We start from the raw sequence: 24,677 nt of genomic DNA on the forward strand, positions 1-24,677 counted from the left end.
AAGTGATAAATTAGCAATTGAGTTCCGTTAGAAAGTCTGCTGAGGGGGAGGAAGGTGTAATGGAAGCCTCGCGAGCAATAGTTTTTCTCAATAGGAAGGAGGAAGGGCCATCAAGTATTGTTTCTTTGTTGCAGTGATGAGCAAAGTTGTCAACTGCATATACTACACAGTGATTGCCGTACACTCAGCCAAAAGACAAGAGATTTCAGAGCCTGGGAAATAAACCAAGGTCATCTGTAGTTAATATGATATACACAAAGTGATGGAACCTAAAAATCTGAGTTCTTCTTTTTAGGAGCTGGGATTGACAAGTGACTTGATCATGGTCTTTCATTTACCAGGAACATAAATGTGGGCAAATTGCTTAACTTTATATTTAAGTTTTGCTGCTTGTAAATTGATGAACTGAAGTCATATTTAACCTAATGTTTGCTGTAAGGTAATCAATGTGAAGGGTTTAGCACATTGTCAGGCATGTAGAGGTTATTCTGTTAACTGTGAAACGTATGGCATTGCCGTTAAGCATATAAACTCAGAGGCAGATTGTCTGGGTTCAGATTTAACTTCGATGGCCTTGAGTGATTTATTTAACATCTCTGTGCCTTTGTTTCTTCATCTGAAAAAGTGAGGCTAATCAGAGTACCTACTTCATATTGTCTAAGTCTAACTGAATATACAAATTGGTACTGATTTCTATGTCATAAGCCTTCATGCCAGGTTGATAGAAGACCCAGAGTACTATGGAGGCTAGGAGGAGAGGCCATTTACATTTGACAGAGATCCATGAGGGCTGCACATAAGTGGCGTACACTTCAAACAAACCTTAAAAAGGGGGAAGTGAATTCACCTCCACAGCCACCGTGATTTTTCTAACTATTAGTGTTGCTGAGGCCTCTTCTGCTAGTACGCAAAAGTTTATTATTTTGTGAGATAAGTTCATGTATAATTTAGAAAATATTTTCTGCTTCCAGTTTCATGAAAGATATAGTCATATTTGGAACACCAACTGGGCCTGACTCACCTTTTTGGTGAAGGGTGAAAAATAGTTGGCTTTGTCAAGTCACTAAACTTGACACTTAGGTTTTCAAATCCTCTTTGCAGTTCAAAGAAGTACCGAGGTTCAAATGTGTCTTTTAAAATTATTTGTTTATTTCCTGGATAGAGACAGGGAAATTGAGAGGGAAAGGGGGGATAGAGAGGGAGAGAGAGAGAGAGGCACCTGCAGCACTGTTTCAATTTGCTAGTGAAGCTTCCACCTTGTAGAAGGGAACTGGGTGCTTGAACCTGGGTCCTTGCACATGGTGACAAGTGCACTCAACCAAGTGCGCCACTGCCCACCCCTTAAACTTGTGTTTAAAGTCACATTGAAATCAGAGGGAAAATAATGTCCACTTGATTTTTGTTGAGTAAAGAAGAGGGAAGATTTGATGACAGTTGGAAGAATCTGGACTTGTATCTCTGGCCCAGAGGGTTCTGTAGAGAGTTCAGATGAAGAGACTTCTGTGTGCCTTTATCAAAATTGAGAGAATATACTTGCATCCAAACAAACTGGAGCAGCAAGAAGGGGAGAGAGTTACTTGCCGTGGCACACAGAGAAACCTCCAAATCAGTTGTGACAGTGCTGAGGAAGCAAAACTGGGATAAAAATAGCCTGTGTGGATGCCTTTCTATTAAACCCATTGCTGCTTTCCTCTTCTCGTTTCTGTGATGAAGTTGCTCTGTGAGAAATAGCTATCAAAGGAAAATGAGGAGAACACTACTTGATGTAACCACCGGTGCGACTTCATAAGCATGTTAAGACGGTAGAGTCACATATTATAGGCACCCAGGATTCTAGAAGGCTCTGTGGGTTCCCTTTTTATCTGTTCCATGTCAGAGAGAAAGGTTAGGTGGTCTTTCCTCAATGACTAGACTCCATTGTGTATATATTCATTCTGTCAGCCAACAAATCTTTATTGAACAGATACCATGGGCTACGTGCTATTTCAGGAAGGCAGTTTTCGTGAAGCTCATAGTGAAGCTGATGGAAACAGACAATATACAGTGCACACCAGCCATAATAAAGCTTGGCAACCAATAGCTTTGTTATAAGGTGATAACGTGCTATGGGGAACAAGGGAATTTTGAGTAAAATTGACACGTTGATTTGGGTTGGGCCTAGTTCTCAATATGGTTGGGAAGGGGTTGTTATTTACCAGGACAGGCTTTATCAATAAAAACAGAACTTGGAAGACGTGGGGAAATTAGTCATGCAAGTATCTAGTGGCAGAACATTCCGGACACAGAGGACAGCCTTGGCAAAGGACGGGAGCATGTGACTATCAGGCAGGAAATGCGACAAGGCCACTGTGCCTGAGGCAGTGAGAGAGTCGGTGGTCGGCTGGCTGGCTGGCTGGTTGGAGACTGAGATAACATAAATGAGAGATAGTGTCTCTCATTCATCAACATCCTGGCCTGACTTTAGTTACATGGTGGTGGCCATGGAGCCCCCTAGAACAGTAAGTGGAGGCTAGCAACAGTAGGCGAGCATTTCTTCAATTCTCTTCTGCTCATGCCTCATTTGACATTGTGCCCTGAGCAAGGCAAGATCACAGTCAACTTCACCGCCAATTTGAGAAGGAATGTTACCCAAAGTGTAGTGCTAGAGAGAGGTATGTTTCCAGCCAGCACTCTTTCTTTGCTGAATTCTGATCTCCTAATTTATGAACATATCAGCCTTCCTAAGGAGAGGAGTTCCATTTCTTTATGTCTGTACCCTGATAAGTATTATATATTCCATAATAGTTCATGTTGTTCTTCACTGCATGACATTTATCAGACTTCCCTGGGCAGACGACACCACCAATGTGTCCCGGAGCCCCGCTTCCCCAGAGTCCCGCCCCACCAGGGAAAGAGAGAGACAGGCTGGGAGTGTGGATCGACCTGTCAACACCCATGTTCAGCAGGGAAGCAACTACAGAAGCCAGACCTCCCACCTTTTGCACCCCCATAATGACCTTGGGTCCATACTCCTACAGCGTTAAAGAATAGGAAAGCTATCAGAGGAGGGGATGGGATATGGAGGTCTGGTGGTGGGAATTGTGTGGAGTTGTACCCCTTTTATCTTATGGTTTTTGTCAGTGTTTCCTTTTTATAAATAAAAATTATATATATAAAAAAAGAACTGAAGACATTTAGGCTGTAATACTCAGATAAAATTACCCATTTTGGTGAAATGGAAAGGGAGAGAGTTCAAATTAATGCTGAACCTCGAAATGTGATCCTACAAATATATATGCACTGATTCGGGACTTAGACCACAGCACAGCCTGGGTAGTTTCTCCCACTGTCAGCTTCCCTGTAAAGGCTGCCAGTGACATTCTTGAGCTGAAGTGCCAGTGGTGCTCCTGCTTGGTCCCCAGAGAATACAAATGCGTCATCTCTTTGCATATTTTTGCCACACACGCACTACATCGTCGGCTTCAGTTTGCTGTGGCTCAGGAAATGTCAGGAGGGAAAGTTTATGAAGTCTCTCACACATACAGACATCTGGCTGAAGCAAGCAGACCTGCAGATTCATTGCCAATGCTTGGTTCTCTTATTATTCAATTTTTAAAATCCAAGAACTTATGTAAAGTCCTGATTTTATAAAGCAAAACTGTCCCCAGCCTCTTTCTGAAATACCAGTCTGATCTATGAAATTAATTCTGACTAGCTGCAAATCCACCTAACTCAAACAACAATCATTTTTGTTTTTTAGAGTCAAAACAAACATCTAAATGCATCCTTATTTCAAAACTTCTATAAGTATCAGCCTTAACTGTTTTCATGATTTCTTTTTCCGATGGAGACATTCTCCAGAATGGCTATAGATAGAAACCTTCTCATGGGGAGAATAAGGCAGAATCAAATGTGGTAGGACTATGGCCTCTTTTGTTTTAGATTTCAAGCTGTCCTGGGTTTGGCAGTTGCTTGAAATGGTCCAGCTGGTCTTCATTGACCAGATGGCTGAAAAGTAAGGAACCGTGTCCTTATGTAGGAAATAGGGCATCTCCATTGATAATGGCTAAAGATAATGCCTCTAGATCTTTGCTCCAAGGAGTCGTTCATGGAACTGTCCCAACTGTCCTCTACCGATGTTCACTGTCACCACTAATGACTCTGGGCTACTGTCACAAATGAAGACACAGCTCACAGAAGTGGCTGCGAATCATTCAGCTATAATAACAAGCACAGAGTAAAGGAAAATAATTGTTTTACTCCATTTGGCCACTCTCAAAGCCTGACTGAAGTCTCACAGGTTTCTATTCAATTCATTCTGATACTTTCCTGCAGGTTGGAAAGACAACAATAGACCCGGCTTTTTGTTAGCCACTAGGGGTTTATGCTCCCAGCAGTTAGAACATTACTAACACAACAGCTTCGTGGAGGTTGGCAGAGCTGTATATTAAAACCCCCCAACAATTTAACAGTCTCAGATGGGAAGGCACCTATGGCACAGATATCACACTGGCATTTCATTTTGCTGTATTTGGGGAGGAGACTGAACTTCTGAAAATCAACGAAACCAGACCAAACAAAACAAAAACTACAAAAAAGCTTTGCTTGGCAGGAAGGCAGGAAATTAACTTGGAATCAATAAACACAATTTTCCTACTTGAAACGCATTTAGAAATTGTGGAGCCTGCTGGAAACCTGCCCAGACTGTCTTCTAGAAAAGCTTACATTTTTAAGTGTAGCCCAAATACTGAGGAAGTCCTCATTGCCTGGGATGACCTTTACCTCCTTCTCCTTCACCTGTTTAATCTGCTTCAGGGATTTGGCTCAAGTTCCCTCCTTCAGGCCATTTTCCTTATGCTACTCTTTTTCTCCCTGTTTCTTGGGCTCCCTCCCTCCACTTCTCTCTCCCCCATTTAGTAGATTTGGCATTCCTTCTTGAAGGCTTTATATTCCACGTTGCTTAATAATCACTACCCCAAGTATCTGTCCCTGGCACATCAGACTACAAGTCCCTGAGGGCAGGGACTACGTTTTATTTATCTTTGATTTCCCCAATGCCCAGTACAGTGCACAGAAATGACATTCAATAAATGTCAGTGGAATAAATGAGTACATACCGGAACTGCTGATTAAATCACACCTAGAATGTCGCTTGACTACAAGTCTTTTCAACATTATTTATTTATTCATCCACAAACTGCCTTTACTGAACACCTGCTGTGAGTCCCATGTTGCACTAAGCAGTAGGTATGTAAGTATGGACAGAATTAATGGAACTCTTGCCCTCACCAGGATAAACTCTCAATCTAAGTGTGCTTTTTAAGTATGATGGTACAGGAATGGATAAGTCTTGTCTCAGAATTTCTACTATAGTCTCTGAAGGGAGACTCTACATATATGCATGCAGGATGCAGACTTTTCTAGAAGAAAGAAAATACCATCTAGAGACTATTATATTTAATATCCTGTATTGCTATAGACACTCAGAATGGGACAAGAGTTCTTTGAAATAATGGAAGTTATAAATGTTGACAGTGCTTTGACTTTTTCTCTAGTCTCTTCAAGATAGACAGAAGGGTCTTCAACCCCATCTTAGTAATATAGAATAAATGGCAGCTCATCTCCTTAGTGGCATGAGTGTAACCAAATAATGGGCCATCCAGAGGAGTTGGTGTCTTCCATTCATAAGGCCCTTCATAAGTCTTCTCAGTTGATACAATCGCCCATCCCATATAATAATCTTGTCCATTATATTGTGGACAGGATCTCACTCATAGACAGAAGTTGAGAAATAAGAACAGAAAGGGAAACACAAAACAGGACTTGGACCAGGTTATTGCACTCTTGGCAGGGGGGACCGTCAGGTCCTGGTGCACGATGGTGGTGGAAAACCTAGGTTGAGGGTGAGAGTATTTTGCAGAAAACTGAGAAATTTTACACATGTAACAACAACTGTATTTACCGTAAACCATTAGTCCCCTCCCCCAATAAAAAGCCAGAATCAGTGAAATGTGCACCATATATAAAAAATGGACTAAATAATTTATATAAGTAATGCCTCATCTTCATTTAATATTTGATGGTTTAGACAACAATGCTCTCATTTTAGATATGGGCTTAGAGAGGCTGAGTGAGATGAAAACTGTTAAGATTTGTATCCAGGCCTTTTTGGGTATATTATTAACTTTCCCGAATCTACTCAAGGACCACTGGAAAGCGAGACATCGTTCTTTAGAGAAATGCCGTTCCTCACTGTTTGTCATGTTAGAATGCCGTTCTTCCACACACAGTCCTTAGATTCTTCTATAAAACATTCACCCAGAGATTCTGCTTGAAGTCTGTTTTCCACATGGTCTCACATGGGGGAATTTATTGAAAATCTAGTCTAAGTTACTGTTTTAGGTGCTGAACGTAATGGATGAATATAGCAGTATTCTTTCCTGAAGGCAACATATGTCCTATTGAACATATTCCCAGAGACTGCCCCTCACTCACTCTAATTGTCTTCAGGACCTTGTTTTCTCCAATGGAAAGAAGATTTTAAAATGTATATTCATAAACCTCTAGTGCACATTGAGACACACATACTCATCTACACAGATTTACAAAAACAAAGAAGAAAAATATAAATTTCTGAGATGCTGAAAACCAATTTTGACTAATGCAACAGATAGGCTGTTACTAAATGACCGCAAATCATGTTAATCAGAGATCGTTTAATGTCCTGGGAAATGAAACATAGGATAGACCTGTGGGAAAGCGTGAACCCAATTTTCTACTCATGCATGCATACGCATTTGCCCACAGATCTACATAGAAAAAGAGGGAAAGGCTGGTAGGGAATAGACCAAAGTCTTAACAATTATTATTTACTGGATGATTAACATAAACTAATATTCTGTGTGCTTCCTACCTTTCCTGTAACAAGTACATATTCTCTTTCTAGTGTAGTTTGTGTTCCTACCTCTGTACTGGGCATTGCACAGACTTTGGAGCTGCTGTGCCGTCAGTACAGTAGAGAATCTTCCGAGGCACTGTGCTGTTTATACATTAAAATGAGTATGTATGTGCACATTTATCGGTGCACGTAAGTGTCTGGTGAATTCTTTCTTTCTCATGACTCACTTTTTATCATCCCATTTCCCATCTCACTGTTGCCCATCTGAGTCACATTTCCCCAGGGTCAGTTGAGAACCAACTAGGAAAAATAAATGCAGGAAACAGATGACTAGGTAAAGAAGTTATAGAACATATTCTCAATGGAGTACTACTTAGCAATTTAAAGAGACCATATTGTGTCCTTCGGGACAAAGTGGATGGAAGTAAAAGACAATGACTGGGTGGCTTCACTCATACATGGAATATAGAAAATTGAAACATAGGAACTTACAAAAAAACAATAATCCCTTAGCCAACTCATCTCTAAGACCTCAGGGAAAATATGGTGGTTATCCTTGGGGTGTGGAGTGGTATAGAGCTGTGGAGGTTGGAGTGGTGTGGAATTATACCCCTAACATCTTATCACTTTGTTCACGAGTAAAAACAATAACTTAAAAATACACATAGGTAGATAACCCTGCTGCTGGCAAAAGCAGAACCACTGTGAGTTCAGAGCCAAGCATATAGTGATTGTTGATCATACCCTCCTCTGGTTTCTCTGAGCTTTCTGTCTCCACAGACAAGGACCACTCACCAGTAACCATCTATTTAGCAGTAGTTTTGGTCACTGCTGTGGAATCATAATAGCTAATAAGAAGGAATAATACATTTATAAAAACGGATTCTTCCTTTTTGAGAATAAATGATTACTGTTTTCATCACAGTAAGTGGTTGGAGGCTAAATGTCTTCTGCTTTGACATTATCTGCTTGTGATTTGTCGCCAATACTTCAGCTATCTATTAAACTGTATAATACATGTTTGTGTGTCCTGGAGTGTAACAGCATGGCATGCAGTGATGGCAGTAACTAATAACTAGCGAGAAATAAGCAGATGAATGTGTTGGAAAGGAGGCATGGAGTGACTTATAATTTCTAGTAGGCAAAACTGATTTGTGATAATGCAGCAAGGAAAAAAAAAGCCGTTAATATTACTGGCAGCTGTATTCCAGTGGAAACAAGACACAGGCACATTGTACTATTTGCTGTTCTAGAAAATTAAAAAAAATATCAGAGACAAATCTGTCCCTTTCTCTGCTAGCATACAACATCTAGTATTTATCTCTGGAGACATGGACCTTGAAAAGTTTGTGTAAGTCTCTTCCCAGCATTCAGTCCTCCTCCCATTATAGCCACAGAGCCCCTCCATATGTCACCTTATCTCCAACACAGGAGATAATGTGGAACATGATGGGACATTTCTCATCATGCCAAGTGTGGCACCACTGAACATAAACTGCAGCCAGCAAAGATATGGGCTTACATCTCCATTCTTTTCTGGAACTAGGTTTGGAAGAGTCTGTTCAAACAGCATCAGACTGTACATAGAATACTAAACTGAACAGACACGCCCGGAAAAGTGCAGCCACTGGCTCAGTGTTCTTGGTGGGTGGAAGAAGCACATAGAGACATGATTCGGGGGGTACTGGTCACTTCAGAAGCGGAGCATTTGTCACCACTTGCTTAAACCATATCTGTGAACTCCCAGAACCTGCCCGACATGGTACTAGACTATGCAGCTACTATGGATTACTACTTGCAGTGCTAGAAAATATCTCTATGTCCCTGATAACTCCATGTCCTTTTTTTTTTTTTTTGTCTCCAGGGTTATTGCTGGGGCTCGGTGCCTTCACCATGAATCCACTGCTCCTGGAGGCCATTTTTTCCCCCTTTTGTTGCCCTTGTTGTTGTAATCTTGTTGTGGTTATTATTGTTATTAATGATGTCGTTCATTGTTGGATAGGACAGAGAGAAATGGAGAGAGGAGGGGAAGACAGAGAGGGAGAGAGAAAGATAGGCAGACACCTGCAGACCTGCTTCACCGCCTGTGATGTGACTCCCCTGCAGGTGGGGAGCCGGGGGCTCGAACCGGGATCCTTACTCCAGTCCTTGTGCTTTGCACCATGTGTGCTTAACCTGCTGTGCTACCGTCCAAACCCTCCCCCCTTTTTTTTAACCAGAGCACTGTTCATCTCTGGCTTATGGTAGTGCAGGTGATTGACCCTAGGACTTTGGCACCTCAGGCATGAAAATCTCTTTGCATAACCATGACACTATCACCTCTGCCCCACACTTCTCTGTTAACCCACCATATGCAGTTCCTGGCAGTCTCATTGTCTTGGATGACTCTAGATTCCGCTGTTACTTTTCTAGACAACCGTGTCACTCATAAATTGAAGTCTACCAGTAATTTGAGGTAAATTAAGACATAGCAAAGATTCACATGTCTGGTTTGCTAGACTTTAATATTATACATTCCTACATGAACTCACTGCAAAGGCTTTTTGGTATAAATTTCCAGGGGTCTAATTCAAACTTTTATTACTGTAAATGACTTTACTGAGCACACGAGTCACAATGGCCTCACCAGTAAATACTTGACAAAACAGCCTAATCTTACTTAAATCAATCTTATTCTAATTCTTGCAAGCTGCATGGCTCGTAAACAGCATGATATCAAAAGCTCTCAAAGGCTACTTAGGATTACTGAACCATGTTCTGCCTCCACTCATTGCTCTCTTCTCCTTTCCCTTAGTCAATCTGATTGTGACCTTCCCCTTGACCCCAAGGTGCTAATTCTTTCAGGCTGACTCTTCTTCCATCACGTCTGCGTCTCCAATCTTACCCTGGATATTAAGCATTAGCATCTTCCAGAATTCCCTAGCCCACAAGACCTTGGACCAGACCTCTCAGATCACCTGTTGTCAAATGAGATTTCTTACCTTAGGCAGTGATGCCCTGGAGCCTGAACTCTGGGTGGTCATCGTTAGGACTGTGGTGATGCCCAGTGCCACCCTAGCAGGAGCTGCATCCATGTTGATCCAAAAGGAGACCCAAGACAAAATGACTATCAGCAGGCTAGGGATATACATCTGGATCAAGTAATAGCCCATCTGGCGTTCCAGGTGAAACTTGACCTCGATGCAGGTAAACTTGCCTGGGAAGAGGACACGATGACTTAAAGTCAATTTGAATTTATCTTTTCCCTACCAGCCTCCCACTTTATTCTTTGGTTAAAAGTATAATTTTATAAAGATTTTATAATTATATTAAAAAGTATAATTTTTTTATAAAGAATAGGAAGTTAGCACAGAATGGTCACCCACCCTCCATAGGCAACTCAACCTTTCCCCAACTCAACTAGTACTAGAAATGATAATGTGAGAATGATTGACCTAGAGTCACTGGACCAAAATTATGTGGCATGTTTAGTTTTCTTAATCTGTGATTATTGCAACTTGGTTATTTAGCTAGAGCTTCAGATTTGCAAGATTGCCAAAGTGGAAATAATTATTCAGGGGGCAGGGGGATAGTATAATGGATATGAAAAAGACTTTCATGCCTGAGACACCAGAGGTCTCAGGTTCAGTCCCCAGCAGAACCATAAGCCAGAGCTGAGTAGTGTACTGGTTTAAAAAATTATGGGGTTGTAGTATGTCATACATAGCTTTGAATGCATAATTTGCAGCATATGTATATAGCCTATAATAACAAACTTTGATATACAATATACAATAGCTGAAAGCATTCCCTTGCAGAAATCAACAATAAGAAAAATTCATACATTTGTAGAAGCTATGCATATAATCTAAATATTTTCTAATAGATTAAGGTCATATAGAACATTCCTAGCATTTCTAGAAACTATTCACAATGTTAAAACACCTACAAAAGGGCATATAAAAATAGTAATTTTTTTAAAAACCAGAGCAGTGCACACCTCTAGCTTGTGGTAGTGTATGGGATTGAACCTGGGATTCCAGAGCTTCGGACATGAAAGTGTTTTTGCAGAACCTTTGCGTTATCTCTCCTGCCCAAGACAGTAAACTTTTAACATAAAGAGGCAGATATTCTTGCCCACCCTCATTCTCTTGGGTTCCTCTTGGATTAGCTTGTAGTTAGAACCCCAGAAGGTGGGAGTCAGGCTGTAGTGCAGCGGGTTAAGCGCAGGTGGCACAAAGCGCAAGGACCGGTGTAAGGATCCTGGTTCAAACCCCCAGCTCCCCACCTGCAGGGGAGTCGCCTCACAAGCGGTGAAGCAGGTCTGCAGGTGTCTGTTTTTCTTTCCTCCTCTCTGTCTTCCCCTCCTCTCTCCATTTCTCTCTGTCTTATCCAACAACAACTACATCAATGATGACTACAATGATAAAACAGCAAGGGCAACAAAAGGGAATAAATAAATAGAAGGAGGCAGCAGAGTTCTGTTTGGTGATTAGTTTGGTTTAGTTTATGAATCGTTGTTCCTGAATAAAGAAATACAGCTTCCCTGCCCAGCCGTATGTCTTTGGTCGTCTCTGTTACCCGCCCATGAAGCTAGCCCGGCCAGCTGGAGCTGTCGAATTTTAACAACAAATGGTGCCCACGTGGACCTGACCTGCACATCTCTCAGATAAGTGAAGACAATTTGGCTACCTTAATACTATGGCCTTCTCTTCTGCTTGTGAAGAGATCTCCAAAGGCCTCTGCTCTTTCTTCATGAGACTGTTTTGCTGTTTCTGGAACATTTATCTCTGGACCACTCTGTGGTTTCCACGTGCTCGGGCGCACTCAAAACAGCCAGTGAGAATAGCCAGCAGGTGGGAGGCGAGGCGCGGAGCTGCTCTTTCCACCTGGTTAAACAGCCAGCCAGCCGGCTGTGCCCAGACAACCCCGTGCACCGCGCCCGCAGCCCAGCAGCCCCGCAGCCCACAGAAGGCCGACGCCACCACACAGGAGCCCGATGCCAACACGCAAGAGCCCGATGCCACCACACAGGAGCCCGATGCCACCACACAGGAGCCCAATGCCAACACGCAAGAGCCCGATGCCACCACACAGGAGCCCGATGCCAACACGCAGAAGCCTGATGCCACCACACAGGAGCCCAATGCCAGCATGCAGGCCAGCCCACATGAGCCGGCTCTCCACCGCATGGCGCAGGGCACTGGACGTGTGATCCCTCCATGCTGCTCGGCCACTGCGAGCAGGGCAGCAGACATGACAGGGCCATGGGGCAGGGCTGCGGCAGCCTATCATGGCCGCCACCCCTGGGCACCTCGGCCCACGCCTTCTACAAGGCTGGCCCACCCGCCCTCGTGCTATGAATTCTGGAACGATCCCGGACCTCCCGGACCCCCGGGCTCCCTGCCGAAACTGGACATCCTGGCAGAGATCCTCAGCTCCGGTCTGAAGGCAGACAAGCTGGAGTACACAGAGATTGGTGCAGAGATCGCAACCTGCAATTCCTTGAAGTGGAGCTGCTCGGGAAGCCACCTCCAGATGGTGACCCCCCCCAACAACTAAGACAGTACATATCTAAATTCGTGTTTAAAATGACATGTCTTCGTAACAAAGGTTTCTCTCCTTGTGTATTAATGACCATGTTTATGTATATGTTTAATGTTTGGTAAACAGTAACTTTAAGGCTAAATTCTTACTAGTCAAAGTTAAATGAAAAAGGTTTCAACGTAATTCTCATAAAGATAAAATTAACTTACATTTAAAGTCTGAGGTAAAAATTAGTTAACAATCAATATATTTTAACTAAGTTGGTCTAAAGACCTGCGCACACCTAGGGTGTGCCTCCATCTTGAATGGGTATAACAAAAGGTTAAATAGACTTGTTGATATGTAAAACTCTCGATTACCTTCTCTATTAGAAATGGTAGATCGCACAATGGCTATGCTAATTATTCTCATGCCTGAGGTTTCCTTTCCTGTGCACACCTAGGGTGTGACTCCATCTTGAATGGGTGTAACAAAAGGTTAAAAGACATTGTTGATATGTAAAAGTCTCAAATTCCTTCTCTATTAGTAATTTTAGATTGTGCTGTGGTTATGCTAATAAGAAGTTTTGTTTCATAGTAAGTAATTGCAGCCAGCTGCCTTTGAGACTCTATGCCGTTCCCCTCCCCCATGCAAATGCCTGTCGAGGTAAGTACGCCCCCCAGAGGCAAGAAATGTTTTTTTAAAGCTGATAAAGTTTTGCCCACAGAGGCAAAAAATGGCCGGCCCCCTCAGGCCTTCCCTTGGCAGCACACTGGTTCTTGTTACTTGCTTACATGTTTCTCCATGTTTGTGCCAGTTTCTTTTTTTAAAAATGCCTGTACAATATAGGTTTCTGTTCACCCCACACCCTTGATACTGTAGTCATTTAGTTAAAAAGAAAAGGGGAAATTGTTGTAGGCTTTACATTAGGTTGTTCTAGCTCTCCCCCTGCCAAGAAATGCTAGTTTTGCGGGCCCGCTTGGCCCCACCCCAAGGAATCCCGAGAGGGTTCCAGAGTGGCAGAGTTCGAGAGTTGGAGAGTTGCAGAGTTCGAGAGTTCTTGGGGCCGCCACGGGGGAAAGAGGCAGCAGAGTTCTGTTTGGTGATTAGTTTGGTTTAGTTTATGAATCGTTGTTCCTGAATAAAGAAATACAGCTTCCCTGCCCAGCCGTATGTCTTTGGTCGTCTCTGTTACCCGCCCATGAAGCTAGCCCGGCCAGCTGGAGCCTCCGAATTTTAACAACACCTCTAGCTTGTGGTAGTGTATGGGATTGAACCTGGGATTCCAGAGCTTCGGACATGAAAGTGTTTTTGCAGAACCATTGCGTTATCTCTCCTGCCCAAGACAGTAAACTTTTAACATAAAGAGGCAGATATTCTTGCCCACTCTCATTCTCTTGGGTTCCTCTTGGATTAGCTCTTGTAGTTAGAACCCCAGAAGGTGGGAGTCAGGCTGTAGTGCAGCGGGTTAAGCGCAGGCGGCACAAAGCGCAAGGACCGGTGTAAGGATCCTGGTTCAAACCCCCAGCTCCCCACCTGCAGGGGAGTCGCCTCACAAGCGGTGAAGCAGGTCTGCAGGTGTCTGTCTTTCTTTCCCCCTCTCTGTCTTCCCCTCCTCTCTCCATTTCTCTCTGTCCTATCCAACAACAACTACATCAATGATGACTACAATGATAAAACAGCAAGGGCAAAAAAAGGGAATAAATAAATAATAAAAAATATATATTTTAAAAAAAGAACCCCAGAAGGTAACTTGGTTTAGTTCATGCAAACTATAGGTAGAGATAGAATTGGAGTCTTCTTAATCAGAAAGGAATCCTTGGATTCAAGTTTAAGGTACCGCAAAGGAGGCACTGTTACCTAATAGAACCTAGTTTACTCAGCAAGGGACCTACACCAGTCCCTGGACAAACCATCTTGTCCAGTTTGCCTCTCCACACTCGACTTGTGTGGTATCAAATACAGGGCCGACCATTTATAGGAGAAGCTACCAGCTTCACTCAGAAGGTGTAATCTTCTAGGTAGTACCACATTCCACTCCCACCTCACATTGCCCCCCTGCCCCACAGGTCTCTTTGCCTGCACTTCTGACGGTATAGGGCTTCATAGACAGCTGAAGTCCATCTTGCCGATTTCCATCCCATTTCTTTTTCCTGTCCAGGAGTAGCCAGTGTGATTATACCTCTATTTCACTAAGGTATAGAGTTCCAAGTGACCTGAAGAGTCAATGTCAGGAGCGATGCTAGGAACATAGGAGAATGTATAGTTCTTCTCTCTGTCTCTCTCTCTTTCTCTCTGCCTCCAGGTTTATTGCTGGGACTCGGTGCCTGTACTACGAATCTACTGCTCCTGGAGGCCATTTTTCCCATTTTGTTGCCCTTGTTGTTACCCTTGTTGTTGTCATGATTATGGTTGTCATTGCTGTTGTTGTTGTTGGATAGGACAGAGAGAAATTGACAGAGGAGGGGAGACAGAGAGGGGGAGAGAAAGACAGACACTTGTAGACCTACTTCACTGCTGTGAAGTGACTCCCCTGCAGGTGGTGAGCCAGGGGCTGGAACTGGGATCCTTATGCTGGTCCTTGCGCTTCACGCCACCTGTGCTTAACCCGCTGCACTACCACCTGACCCCCGAGAATATATAGTTTCCTGCACGACTAACAAAGTCTCATAAACATTTCCTTGGACTAATTTGACAGAAGATGGTTTGTAAGAAAACAGCAAAGAATCCTTCAATCTTTCTTCTCTCTGGAGAAATATACTGACCTATTCCAGAGGCATCCTATAACTACTATGGCATTTTGAGCAGAACTCAGGCTCATGCCTTATGACTCCATTTTCTTGTAAATATTAGATGAAAAAATATGTATCTTAAGACACAGATGAAGCTTGTCTGAGTATAGCAACTGGAAGAAAGCTTACCAGTGTTGTAGTGCTTTGTGCAGTAGCCAAGTTCTTTCTCTTCTTTCAAAATAAACTGAGGCAGGGTCAGTCCTTCAGCAACTTGAACTGGACCATCACTTAGCCACTCAAATATCAGGTCATTCATTGTGTACCCAACTGGAATAAATAAATCAAAGTGAAAAATTGCTGCATCTATCCAAGAAAACTTGAAATTCTAGTCATGTAAAAGAAACAAACAATAAAGTAATCTAAAGCAGACTTATTCAACTCAAGAGCTGAACTCATCATCATAACTGCATGCCATTGTAGCCAAAGAAATTGAAGACAAGCTTTTTCTGAATGAAATTTTTCTTTATAATGAGAAAATGAAATCTAGGGTGTCCATTTTCTTCTGCTCCCTTTATTCACTGAATATCTCTGAAGAGCAAACAAGTAAACAAACATAAAAATCCTTTGTGCATACACACACACACACACACACACACAGAGGAAGTGGTAATATGAGGGTAGAAAAATCAAGAGTAATTTCTACCCTTTCCATTCAGAGTTAGTGGTAAACATATCATATCACTGTTGCTTTGAGTTCACTATGTCTTGCAAAGATCAAGCATATACACTGATTGGAGTTGTTTAAACTTTGGAGGAATTTTAGATGACAGTTGTGGTTGATGTCTGAAAAAGAAAAAAAGCATTGGGTTGAGGCAGGGAGTTTTTAGAGCAGTAGGGAAGATACAAAGGAATCATTATGTAAGGAAATGTTTTTTTCAACTTTTCTTCTTCTCAAGAGAAGGGGCAATAGGGAAGAAATGAATACATTAAACCTATTGTAAATCAGAAATTCTCATTTTATCCTGACAACTTCTTAAATAAAGACATTTCATTATTTTGTTTATTTCTGTAGGAATTTTCAAGGGAAATATAGAGTAGCTTTAAACGAACAGAAAGAAACCCTGTCACGGCCACTTTTAAAAATAATGGTTGATGTGTCTTTTTATGTTTATTATTTTTCCAAACAAAGAAGTTACAAGCTTTTCTTTGTCCCTGCCTCATTAATTGCCTAAAATCCCTGCAGATCAGTAGCACTTACTATTCTCTGCATTTTTACAAACAAAGAAGCTAACAGAGCAAACCAGGGGAAAAAATCATCTCTTGATTGAAAATCCCCATTATAAGAAATCCTCACTTAATGACATTGATAGGTTTGTGTAAACTGTTTTTAAGTGACATGACTTTAGTGAAACTGGGTCCTTTGAAAGTGTCATTTAGTTTAATGCTATTTTATTATAATTATCATAATTTCTCATTAAGAGAAAAAATTTCAGCTACTTTGAATGAAATGGAATTCATCAAGGATCTGTTTTATTTTGATGTATCTTCAATTTATGATACATATTAAAGATTTCTGTGCTATTGGAGCTGGGGCACATAAAGGGGACAAAGTAGATAGCATTTCTCTACTTCTTTCACCTTACTTCAGTGTATCTGCCATTTTTCATCTAAACTGTCTTTTATTCCATCTTATCTCATGTCCCTAATTCCTGTTTCCTCCTATGTCTAAGGCCCTTGAGTTTTATCATTAAATCAGTGACCCTTTCCTGCTAAAATTCCTTTGGAGGTCATGGCCTATCTGAGCATATGTTGAATAGAAATATAATTTTTCTGATTAGAGAGTCGTTTATCATTAGAGGTTGAATGACTAATACTCTTCTCAGGAGACATTTTCATTCAAAGAAAAACTTACTAAATCAGATTGGGTTTTTTTTTTGGGGGGGATCAGTTATTTGGCATTTTTCTTTGAAAGATTGCGCTCTAGGAGCATCACACAGACAGACATACACACACCACACACACACACCACACCACACACACACACACACACACACACACACACACACACACCACTTTTGCTTGTCCTTCCATTAGGACCTTGGAGGTTGGTAAGCAGGTAAAAAAAAGTCTCAGGGGTCTTTTCTAATTACATATTAAGCCATTCTTTAAAATTAGCAAACAAGCAGGTGGTCATATCAACAGTGGTGACTTACAACTCTCCAGCTGCATTGTACAAGTCTGGACATCCATTGGAAAATTCTTCAGGTCCATAGGGCAGGATAAGGTCAAAGTCAGTCTTAGCAAAGAAAAAAAAAGTTTTAAATGCATGAGATCTTGTTCTTGAGAGATAAACCAAAATACATTTACCATTAATCAAAATATCACTGATTCAAACAATGAAATCTAAGCTCTCATTTAGAGCACACTTATTTTTTTTTCAAATGGGCAGTAGCCACTGGTAATTTTTTGTAAATTATAACATTCTATTATAAAGCCTTTGTTTATGTTTTTCATCTTCTAACCTCCAACTCCTCCCTTCCCAAGCATTGCTCTCAAGAGCACGGAGAAATGGTGTCTTGGGAACAGTGAGCTGTTCCTCACACTGGTTCAAAAGACAAAGTCTATACGATTCTAGAATTTTGCTATGGTTGGGTGGGCTTTGCTTCAGGCACCAAAAATGTTGTGATAAGCATAATTATGACGATAAGCAGTAGTTCTCCTTCCACCAAATGCACAAATGTTTTACTCCCATCTTTTTGTTTGCTACTCTACTGCATAAACTGATTTAGTGTTCATTCTTGAATTGTGACACCTCTGGAGCAAGTAATCCTTGAGCTGGTAAAAACCATTTAAGGATTCACCTGTCTGTAAACTAGAAGGGCTACTCTGCTTCTCCTTCCCTCCTTACTTGGCTTTTCTGAAGTAGTTCAACTGAAATCAAGCCTTAAGGTAGGATACTTGGTTGAACCACCATCTCCTTTTTAGTCTTCAAAGAGATGGGTGAGTCCCTCTTGGTCTTCAGTTTTTCAATGTATCAGAGATATTCCAGGAAGGAAAATCAAGTTAATTTGTCTCTAAAACCAAATCTTGATCTTGACAAGCTTTTGTTTCCTTATCAAATGGTGGGGTAGGATAAAGTTATGCCTATTCCCAGTTAGCTCAAGTACTAGAATCCCTGTTATTCTAAAGTTCACTGACTCAAATTCTGTTTATTTTAATCTCAAACATTTTTTGTGTCCCCCTCTGACTCTTGCACTGACACTATGCTCTCCCCTCAGGATTCAAATAACGAAATCTGAATTTCATTCTGCTTCACTTCTTTCTCTGCTTCATTTCATACCTTCTCTATGAGCCAAAACAAAAGAAAAGAAAGTAGAGTTATAATTACTCTAAAGAAAGTAAAATTTTGGGGTTTGAATTTGAATTGAGATTAGACAAATAATTCTTGCTGAAAATTGTCAAAATCATTAACTAGCTAGAACAATAACTAGCTAAAGCAAAATGCAGAATAGGGCAGTGCAAATTCAGTTATGTAAAAGCCTGCGCTTTGGAGGTGGATGTGGTGTAGAACTGTACCCTGTAATCTTACGATCTTGTAATCCACGATTACTCACAATTTAAAATGGAAAAATATATTCTCAATCTTGGATATAAACACACCGATACACTGATAGCAGATATTCTTGATTGGTGGGATATTTAATATTTTTGATCTATTCTACATTGTTTATATGAAGATATCTTTCTTCATCTAAGTAAATATCTCTTTCCTCAAACAATAGCAGAATGGTAAAACTACTAAATTCTATTTTATTCAGTAATAGTTTACCATTATAATCCCATTAGCATTGTTGTGAAGATTTCCCCCACAAACGTAAGTTTTCACCTGCATTGCTAAATGATCTACCTAGATTCTATGGGATATTCTGAGAATACAAGTACCATGTTTATAAAGGAAAAGGTAGTTTTGAGGCCTAAAAGATTTACTTGAAACATTTAGACTAGAAAACTAATTTGTGTTAGCTGTGGAACTCATTTATATAGATTTAGATACTGAGATATTTTTCCCCCATCATGAAGATTTTTATTATTTGGAAAACATAATTTTATTGAGACTAATGGTCTCTTAAAATAGCAGAACTGATGTGAAAGTCTCTAGTTACTAAAAAGAACTAGGGGCCAGGGCGGCAGTACACAGGGTTAAGTGCCCATAGTGTGAATCTCAAGGACCAGTGTAAGGATCCTGGTTTGAGCCCCTGCTCCCCACCTGCAGGGAGGTCGCTTCGCAAGCTGTGAAGCAGGTCTACAGGTGACTATTTTTCTCTCCCTCTCTGTCTTCCCCTCCTCTCTGCATTTCTCTCTGTCCTATCCAACAACAACAGCAGAAGCAGCAACAATAACAACAACAGTGGAAAAAAGATGGCATCCAGGAGCAGTGGATTTGTAGTGCAGGCACCAAACCTCAGCGATAACCCTGAAGGCAAATAAAATAAAATAAAATAAAAATCTGGTACCTTATTACAGAGAATGAAGGGAGCCAGGCAGTGGTGCACCTGGTTAAGTGCACATAGCACTATGTACAAAGACCTGTTCTATCTAGCCCCTGCTCCCCACCTGCAGTGGGGATGCTTCACAAGCTCTGAAGCAGGTTTGCTGGTCTCTCTCAATCTCTCTCTCTCTCTCTCTTTCTCTCTCCCTCTCTCCCCCTTATCCCTCTCCCTCTCTCCTACACTCCCTCCCTCCCTCCCTCCCTCCCCTCTCAGTTTCTCTCTGTCCTATCCAATAAAATGAAAACAAACAAAAAACAACCTTACTAAGTATAAGGACCCCAGTTCAAGCCCTCAGTCACCACCTGCAGGACAGAAGTTTCACGAGTGAAGCAGGCTACTGTGTCTCTCTTTCTGTCTCCCCCTTTCCTCTCAATTTCTCTCTTCTATCAAATATATAAATAATTCCACCCAAGTAAAGGACTCTAGGGTCAGGAGCTTTCAGGTCCTAGTACACGATGGTGGAGGAGGACATCATAGGCTTGGGGTGAGAGTGTCTTGCAGAAAACTGAAAAAATTTATGCAGGTATCAAAAACTGTATTTACTGTGAACCATTAATCTCTTAGTTAAAAAATTTAAAAAATGATTGCCACCAGGATTATCACTGGGTTTGGGGTGGCTATTTTTTTTCTCCTTTTATTTTATTTGACAGGACAGAGAAAAATTGAGAAGGGGAGGGGAGCTAGAAAAGGACAGAGACAGAGTGACACCTGCACTACTTGCCTCACCACTTGTGAAGTGAAGTTTCCCCCTTGCTGGTGGGGAATGGGGACGGGGCACAAATCTAGATCATTGTGCATGGTAATGTATATATATATCCAGGTGCACCACACCCAGCCCTATTAATAAATAAAGAAAGAAACTACATGGCATATGTAAGATATTAACAAAATAAATTGTTATTAATACTAGGAGAATCTATTCATACATTCTCAGTTTTTTTCTTTGAAAACGAAATGCAGAAATTCATTCATCATGTAAAAATAGAGGGTATGTGTACAATTTAAGTGAATCAAAACCAGAAGACCTGGAAAACTTTATGATTTTTTTTATAAGTCTATGTTTGAGAAATTAATCATGAAAATAAATACTGCTTAAAATCTGCAACATGCCATTCAGGTGCATTTTCTTTCCTATTGGAAACTGCTCCTTTTTAAATATTCTTAACCATAGGTTACTGGGTGTAATTATTTCGTGAAATGGACTCTTTACATTTATTTAAGGAGAAGAGGTTTCACACATGATTATTTCTGCCTTTGTGGCAGAGCAAACAATCCTACAGAGACCCAGAATTGGGAGGGTCAAGTCTATTAAGGAAACAGCGTGGAAAACCTCAATGAGAGGAAATCCCACGAGCGTGAAACTAGCCTGGATTTTGTCTCAGCTAAAGAACTCGGTGGGCATTTCCTTTCTTCCTGATTTGTTTTTTCTAATTTCCTTTCTAGATAGATTTTGGTTTTAGATTGTATAGGTACCAGTAATGAGGAGGGTAGTTAAGATCTCTGCTGGCGGCTAAATCATGTGATCGGTGGAGCAAATGGGAAGCAATTGTAAAAATCAGCGGAGTCTCTTCCGGGATTGTGGAGCCCATAGTTCATGATGTCTAGTTTGCCACACATCTGCTGGCCTAAAACACACCCACAAAGAGCTACTTGACCTCTTGACTAAATTTCTGGACCCCTTCCACCACAACTGCGTCCTGCACAAAATTACTTTGATCCCAACTGTAAGAAAAGGAGACCAATTTAAGAGACTTCCTCTTAGAAGTGAATCTGCACTCTTGAATCTGATGGAAACCTTAAGTGTAAGTGATACTGCTTCTTAGATTAGGAACTTTCTTGTGATCTGAGTAAATAGGTGAAGTATCCATTGCCCTATAGGGTGTGAACTGCAACATCCTGGAACACAGTCTCCACTCCCAGCCCCCAGAACATAAGGATAACCATTTTCTACAATGTCATGACATTCTAATGTCAGAGAGATTTGACAGACTGTATCAAGTATCGAACAAAAGTGTCATCTTAACCAACCTAGACCTTATGTGAAACAGCCTGGGAGCAAGTTCAAAGTCAAGTGAAAAGTGCATCATTCATCTAACCCACACTCGGGAGGTGGGAGGGAATCTAGGAGAGTCAGTGAATCCGTGAATTAAAAGACACTGCCAAGATGTGTGTTTGATCAAGCCTTTCTTTAGCACAGTGGGCTTCGAACTCTGCTGGGCATCAGAGTGAGTCATTTAAGGGGCTCGGCAAGACTGACAACATCAGACCCTCTCGCTGAGCAAACCAGGTAATACTGGTGCAGGCGCCCTGAAACATATTTAAAGAACATTTTCTGGCTTATTTCAAGGATAATTTGAATTACTGTCACTGTGATAGACGAGAAGAAGGCAAGTTGGAAAGAGAAACAGGTCTGCACGTTCCCAGTAGCACTAACACTTTCTTTGGAAAATAATGATTTCTCCTTGAATCGGTTAGGCTCAAGCAGACTTCTAAATGAGTGGGCCAAGATTGTTGTTACCTACGTACCTCCTTCCCAGTGGAGAGGCGCACTGATAAAGTGGAGGCAGTGAAACTAAGGACTGGTCAGAGATGGGGACAGAGTGTAGCTTCTGAGTGAGGATTCCACTGGGACTGTTCTTCTGCTCAGTGATTACTGGCAGGCATTTATTTAGCACCTTCCACTCCAGGCGTGTATATATATATGATGGTCTTTTCCTTAATGTTCCTAGTTTCAAAGCTTTGCTATGTTACTGATGTAGCTCATATGCTAATGTGTTAATGCTCTTTATGTTCAGCCTCTTACATATATGCCAATAGTCACGCATTTATAAATGCTTTAAAGTTGTTTCCAAATCTCCATTTAAAGATCTCTTCCTGATTATGTAAACCAGACATACCTGAAGTGATTCACGTAAAAGGAGTGTAATCAGTCCTCTGGGGCCTAGATCAGCATTGGCACTGATAAGGGAGAGCGGATGAAGGATCCCTACAGGTCTAGGCCCTGAGAGGACCTTATGGGTCTATCAGGGAAGTGTGAATTACATGAGTTATCAGTGTTCTTGAACTAAAACACAAAGATCTAGATCCACAGAGATCCACAAAAACAGTTGGCTTCCGTTTGGCTAGGCAGACAAGGAAAGAAAAACGCATTCAACTCTTCTTCTGGAAGCTCTGTAATTCAGTGGCTTCTTTCAGCTTATGAGATAAAGGCAAAGAGAGGGCCCTGCTTACTCTATCCTGAGTTCAGGACACCTGGTCCAAGGACAGACATAGATGTAGCTATGCCTGGGGAGACTTTTCACCATAAGGCCAAAATTTTATGGTGTGTACAGAGAGTTACAGAGAGATCTCAGTGTATGTTTTCTACTACACAAAGTCAAATAGACATTTAACTAAAGGTTCCCATGAGCCATCATTTGCTAGTATTAAGCAAATCTAGGGGCTGGACAGTGGTGCACCCAGTAGAGTGCACATGTTACCATGTACACAGGACCTGAGTTCAATTCCCCAGTCCCCACCTACAAGAGAGATGTTTCATGATTGGTGGAGCAGTGTTGCAAGTACCTCTCTCCCTCCTTTCCATCTTCCTCCCTAGTTCTCTCTTCCTCTGTCAGAAAAGAAAGAAAAAGGAAATAAGTATATAAAAAGACTGCTGGGAATGGAGGAGTTGTCATGCAGGCACTGACTTCCTGCGACAACCCTAAGGGAAAAAAAGAAAAAGAAAGAAAAGGGGGTGGTGGTGGCGCACTTGGTTGAACATACATGTTACAAGAAAGAGAAAGTAGGAAAAGAAGAAAGAAAAACAAGGAAATTTAAGGGAAGAATAGTGTCTTGAGTTCTGTTAGTCATTTCTTCCATCATGTATAGGAAATGATTGATAGATGCCCAAATTCCCTGCTGACACCTTCAAACGCTGGCATTGATACTGAAAGTATCAGATGGAAGTATGAAACTGGGTGGAAATCAGGGCTCCGAACAGCGTGGCCAGGAAACCAGAGAGAAATAATCTTTTTGAGTATTGCTTATGGTTAGACTTGTTCCTCCTATTTAATTCCATCGAAGACCTGCTTTTCTTGGAATTTGGATGATACGAATGGTGACAGGACTGGTTCATCAACTGTTAAGTTGCTCTCCTTCAACTAAAGCTTTAGTGACTAAGAAGGTCCATGTTTACCAAACATAAAGGAATCATAGAAAAATACCCATATGCATTGAGCAGCGCTAGCTGGGAAGGACAAAAATATAATATCTGCTCCCATCTGTGTTTAGTCCCTTTAGAAAATATGCACACATATGGTTGGCCTATGTTAATTAAGTCCGAATATGGATTAGATTCAACTTGGAGAGCAACTGATAGATCTGCGGTGAGAACTTCTCCAAATGCTTTGATATTTTCTGAATGAAAATGTTTTGAAGGTGTTGGGATACAAGAGGTCTAAACTGAACACTAAGAGAAAGCAGAACTTCAATTAGGAAAGGTTCAAATAATCAACACTACCCCTGTTTTAGTTACATTTAAAATGTCAATGTCTTTTTACATCCAGTAATTACTTATACACCCAAGCATCCATGAAGATGAAATATTATTAACCCATTCATGAAAATAATGAGACTGACTTGCTGGTAGTCACTATGTGTGTACATTCACAGCCATTCAGTAATGATATTAAAGTCAGAGAGAATAAGGAGTCCTGGCCAAAGGGTAGTTTGGCCAATCCTTGATTAAATAACACACTGAAACAAAGCTCAATTCCTTACTTTACTTTTACCAAGAAGCTAAAGAGGAGACTCAGTATCAACCAAGCTATTTTCTGAGAGAAGATGCAACCATGACTTCTGCTATAAGCTCCATACCACCGAAACCCAAGAAGGATATTATCTATTTTCTTGGAACTAAGTTTCTAAGATGAATGAAGCCTGATTATAACAGGAACTGAGTCAGGAAATGTTCATGTACAAAGGTTAGGAAGGACAGGGAGAACTATCTCCACCCCTCCCTTCTCCTTAGCCTAG

The 24,677-nt window shown here is 41.3% G+C and overlaps 1 protein-coding gene across 3 annotated transcripts in view; it reads right to left on the reverse strand.

Annotated features, from left to right (window-relative positions):
• The window catches only part of GLRA2 (glycine receptor alpha 2), a 188,579-nt gene that overhangs the window by 100,669 nt on the left and 63,233 nt on the right, over nt 1-24,677 (reverse strand). For all 3 annotated transcript variants that reach the window (XM_007517486.3, XM_007517484.3, XM_060183025.1), the window contains 3 exons: nt 17,328-17,410; nt 15,304-15,441; nt 9,859-10,073 (listed from right to left, as the gene is read on the reverse strand). In XM_007517486.3, coding sequence (XP_007517548.1) covers nt 9,859-10,073; nt 15,304-15,441; nt 17,328-17,410 — 436 coding nt within the window. The remainder of the gene's footprint in view (nt 1-9,858; nt 10,074-15,303; nt 15,442-17,327; nt 17,411-24,677) is intronic.

Source organism: Erinaceus europaeus, chromosome X, assembly GCF_950295315.1.
Source record: "Erinaceus europaeus chromosome X, mEriEur2.1, whole genome shotgun sequence".
Lineage (NCBI taxonomy): Eukaryota > Metazoa > Chordata > Mammalia > Eulipotyphla > Erinaceidae > Erinaceus > Erinaceus europaeus.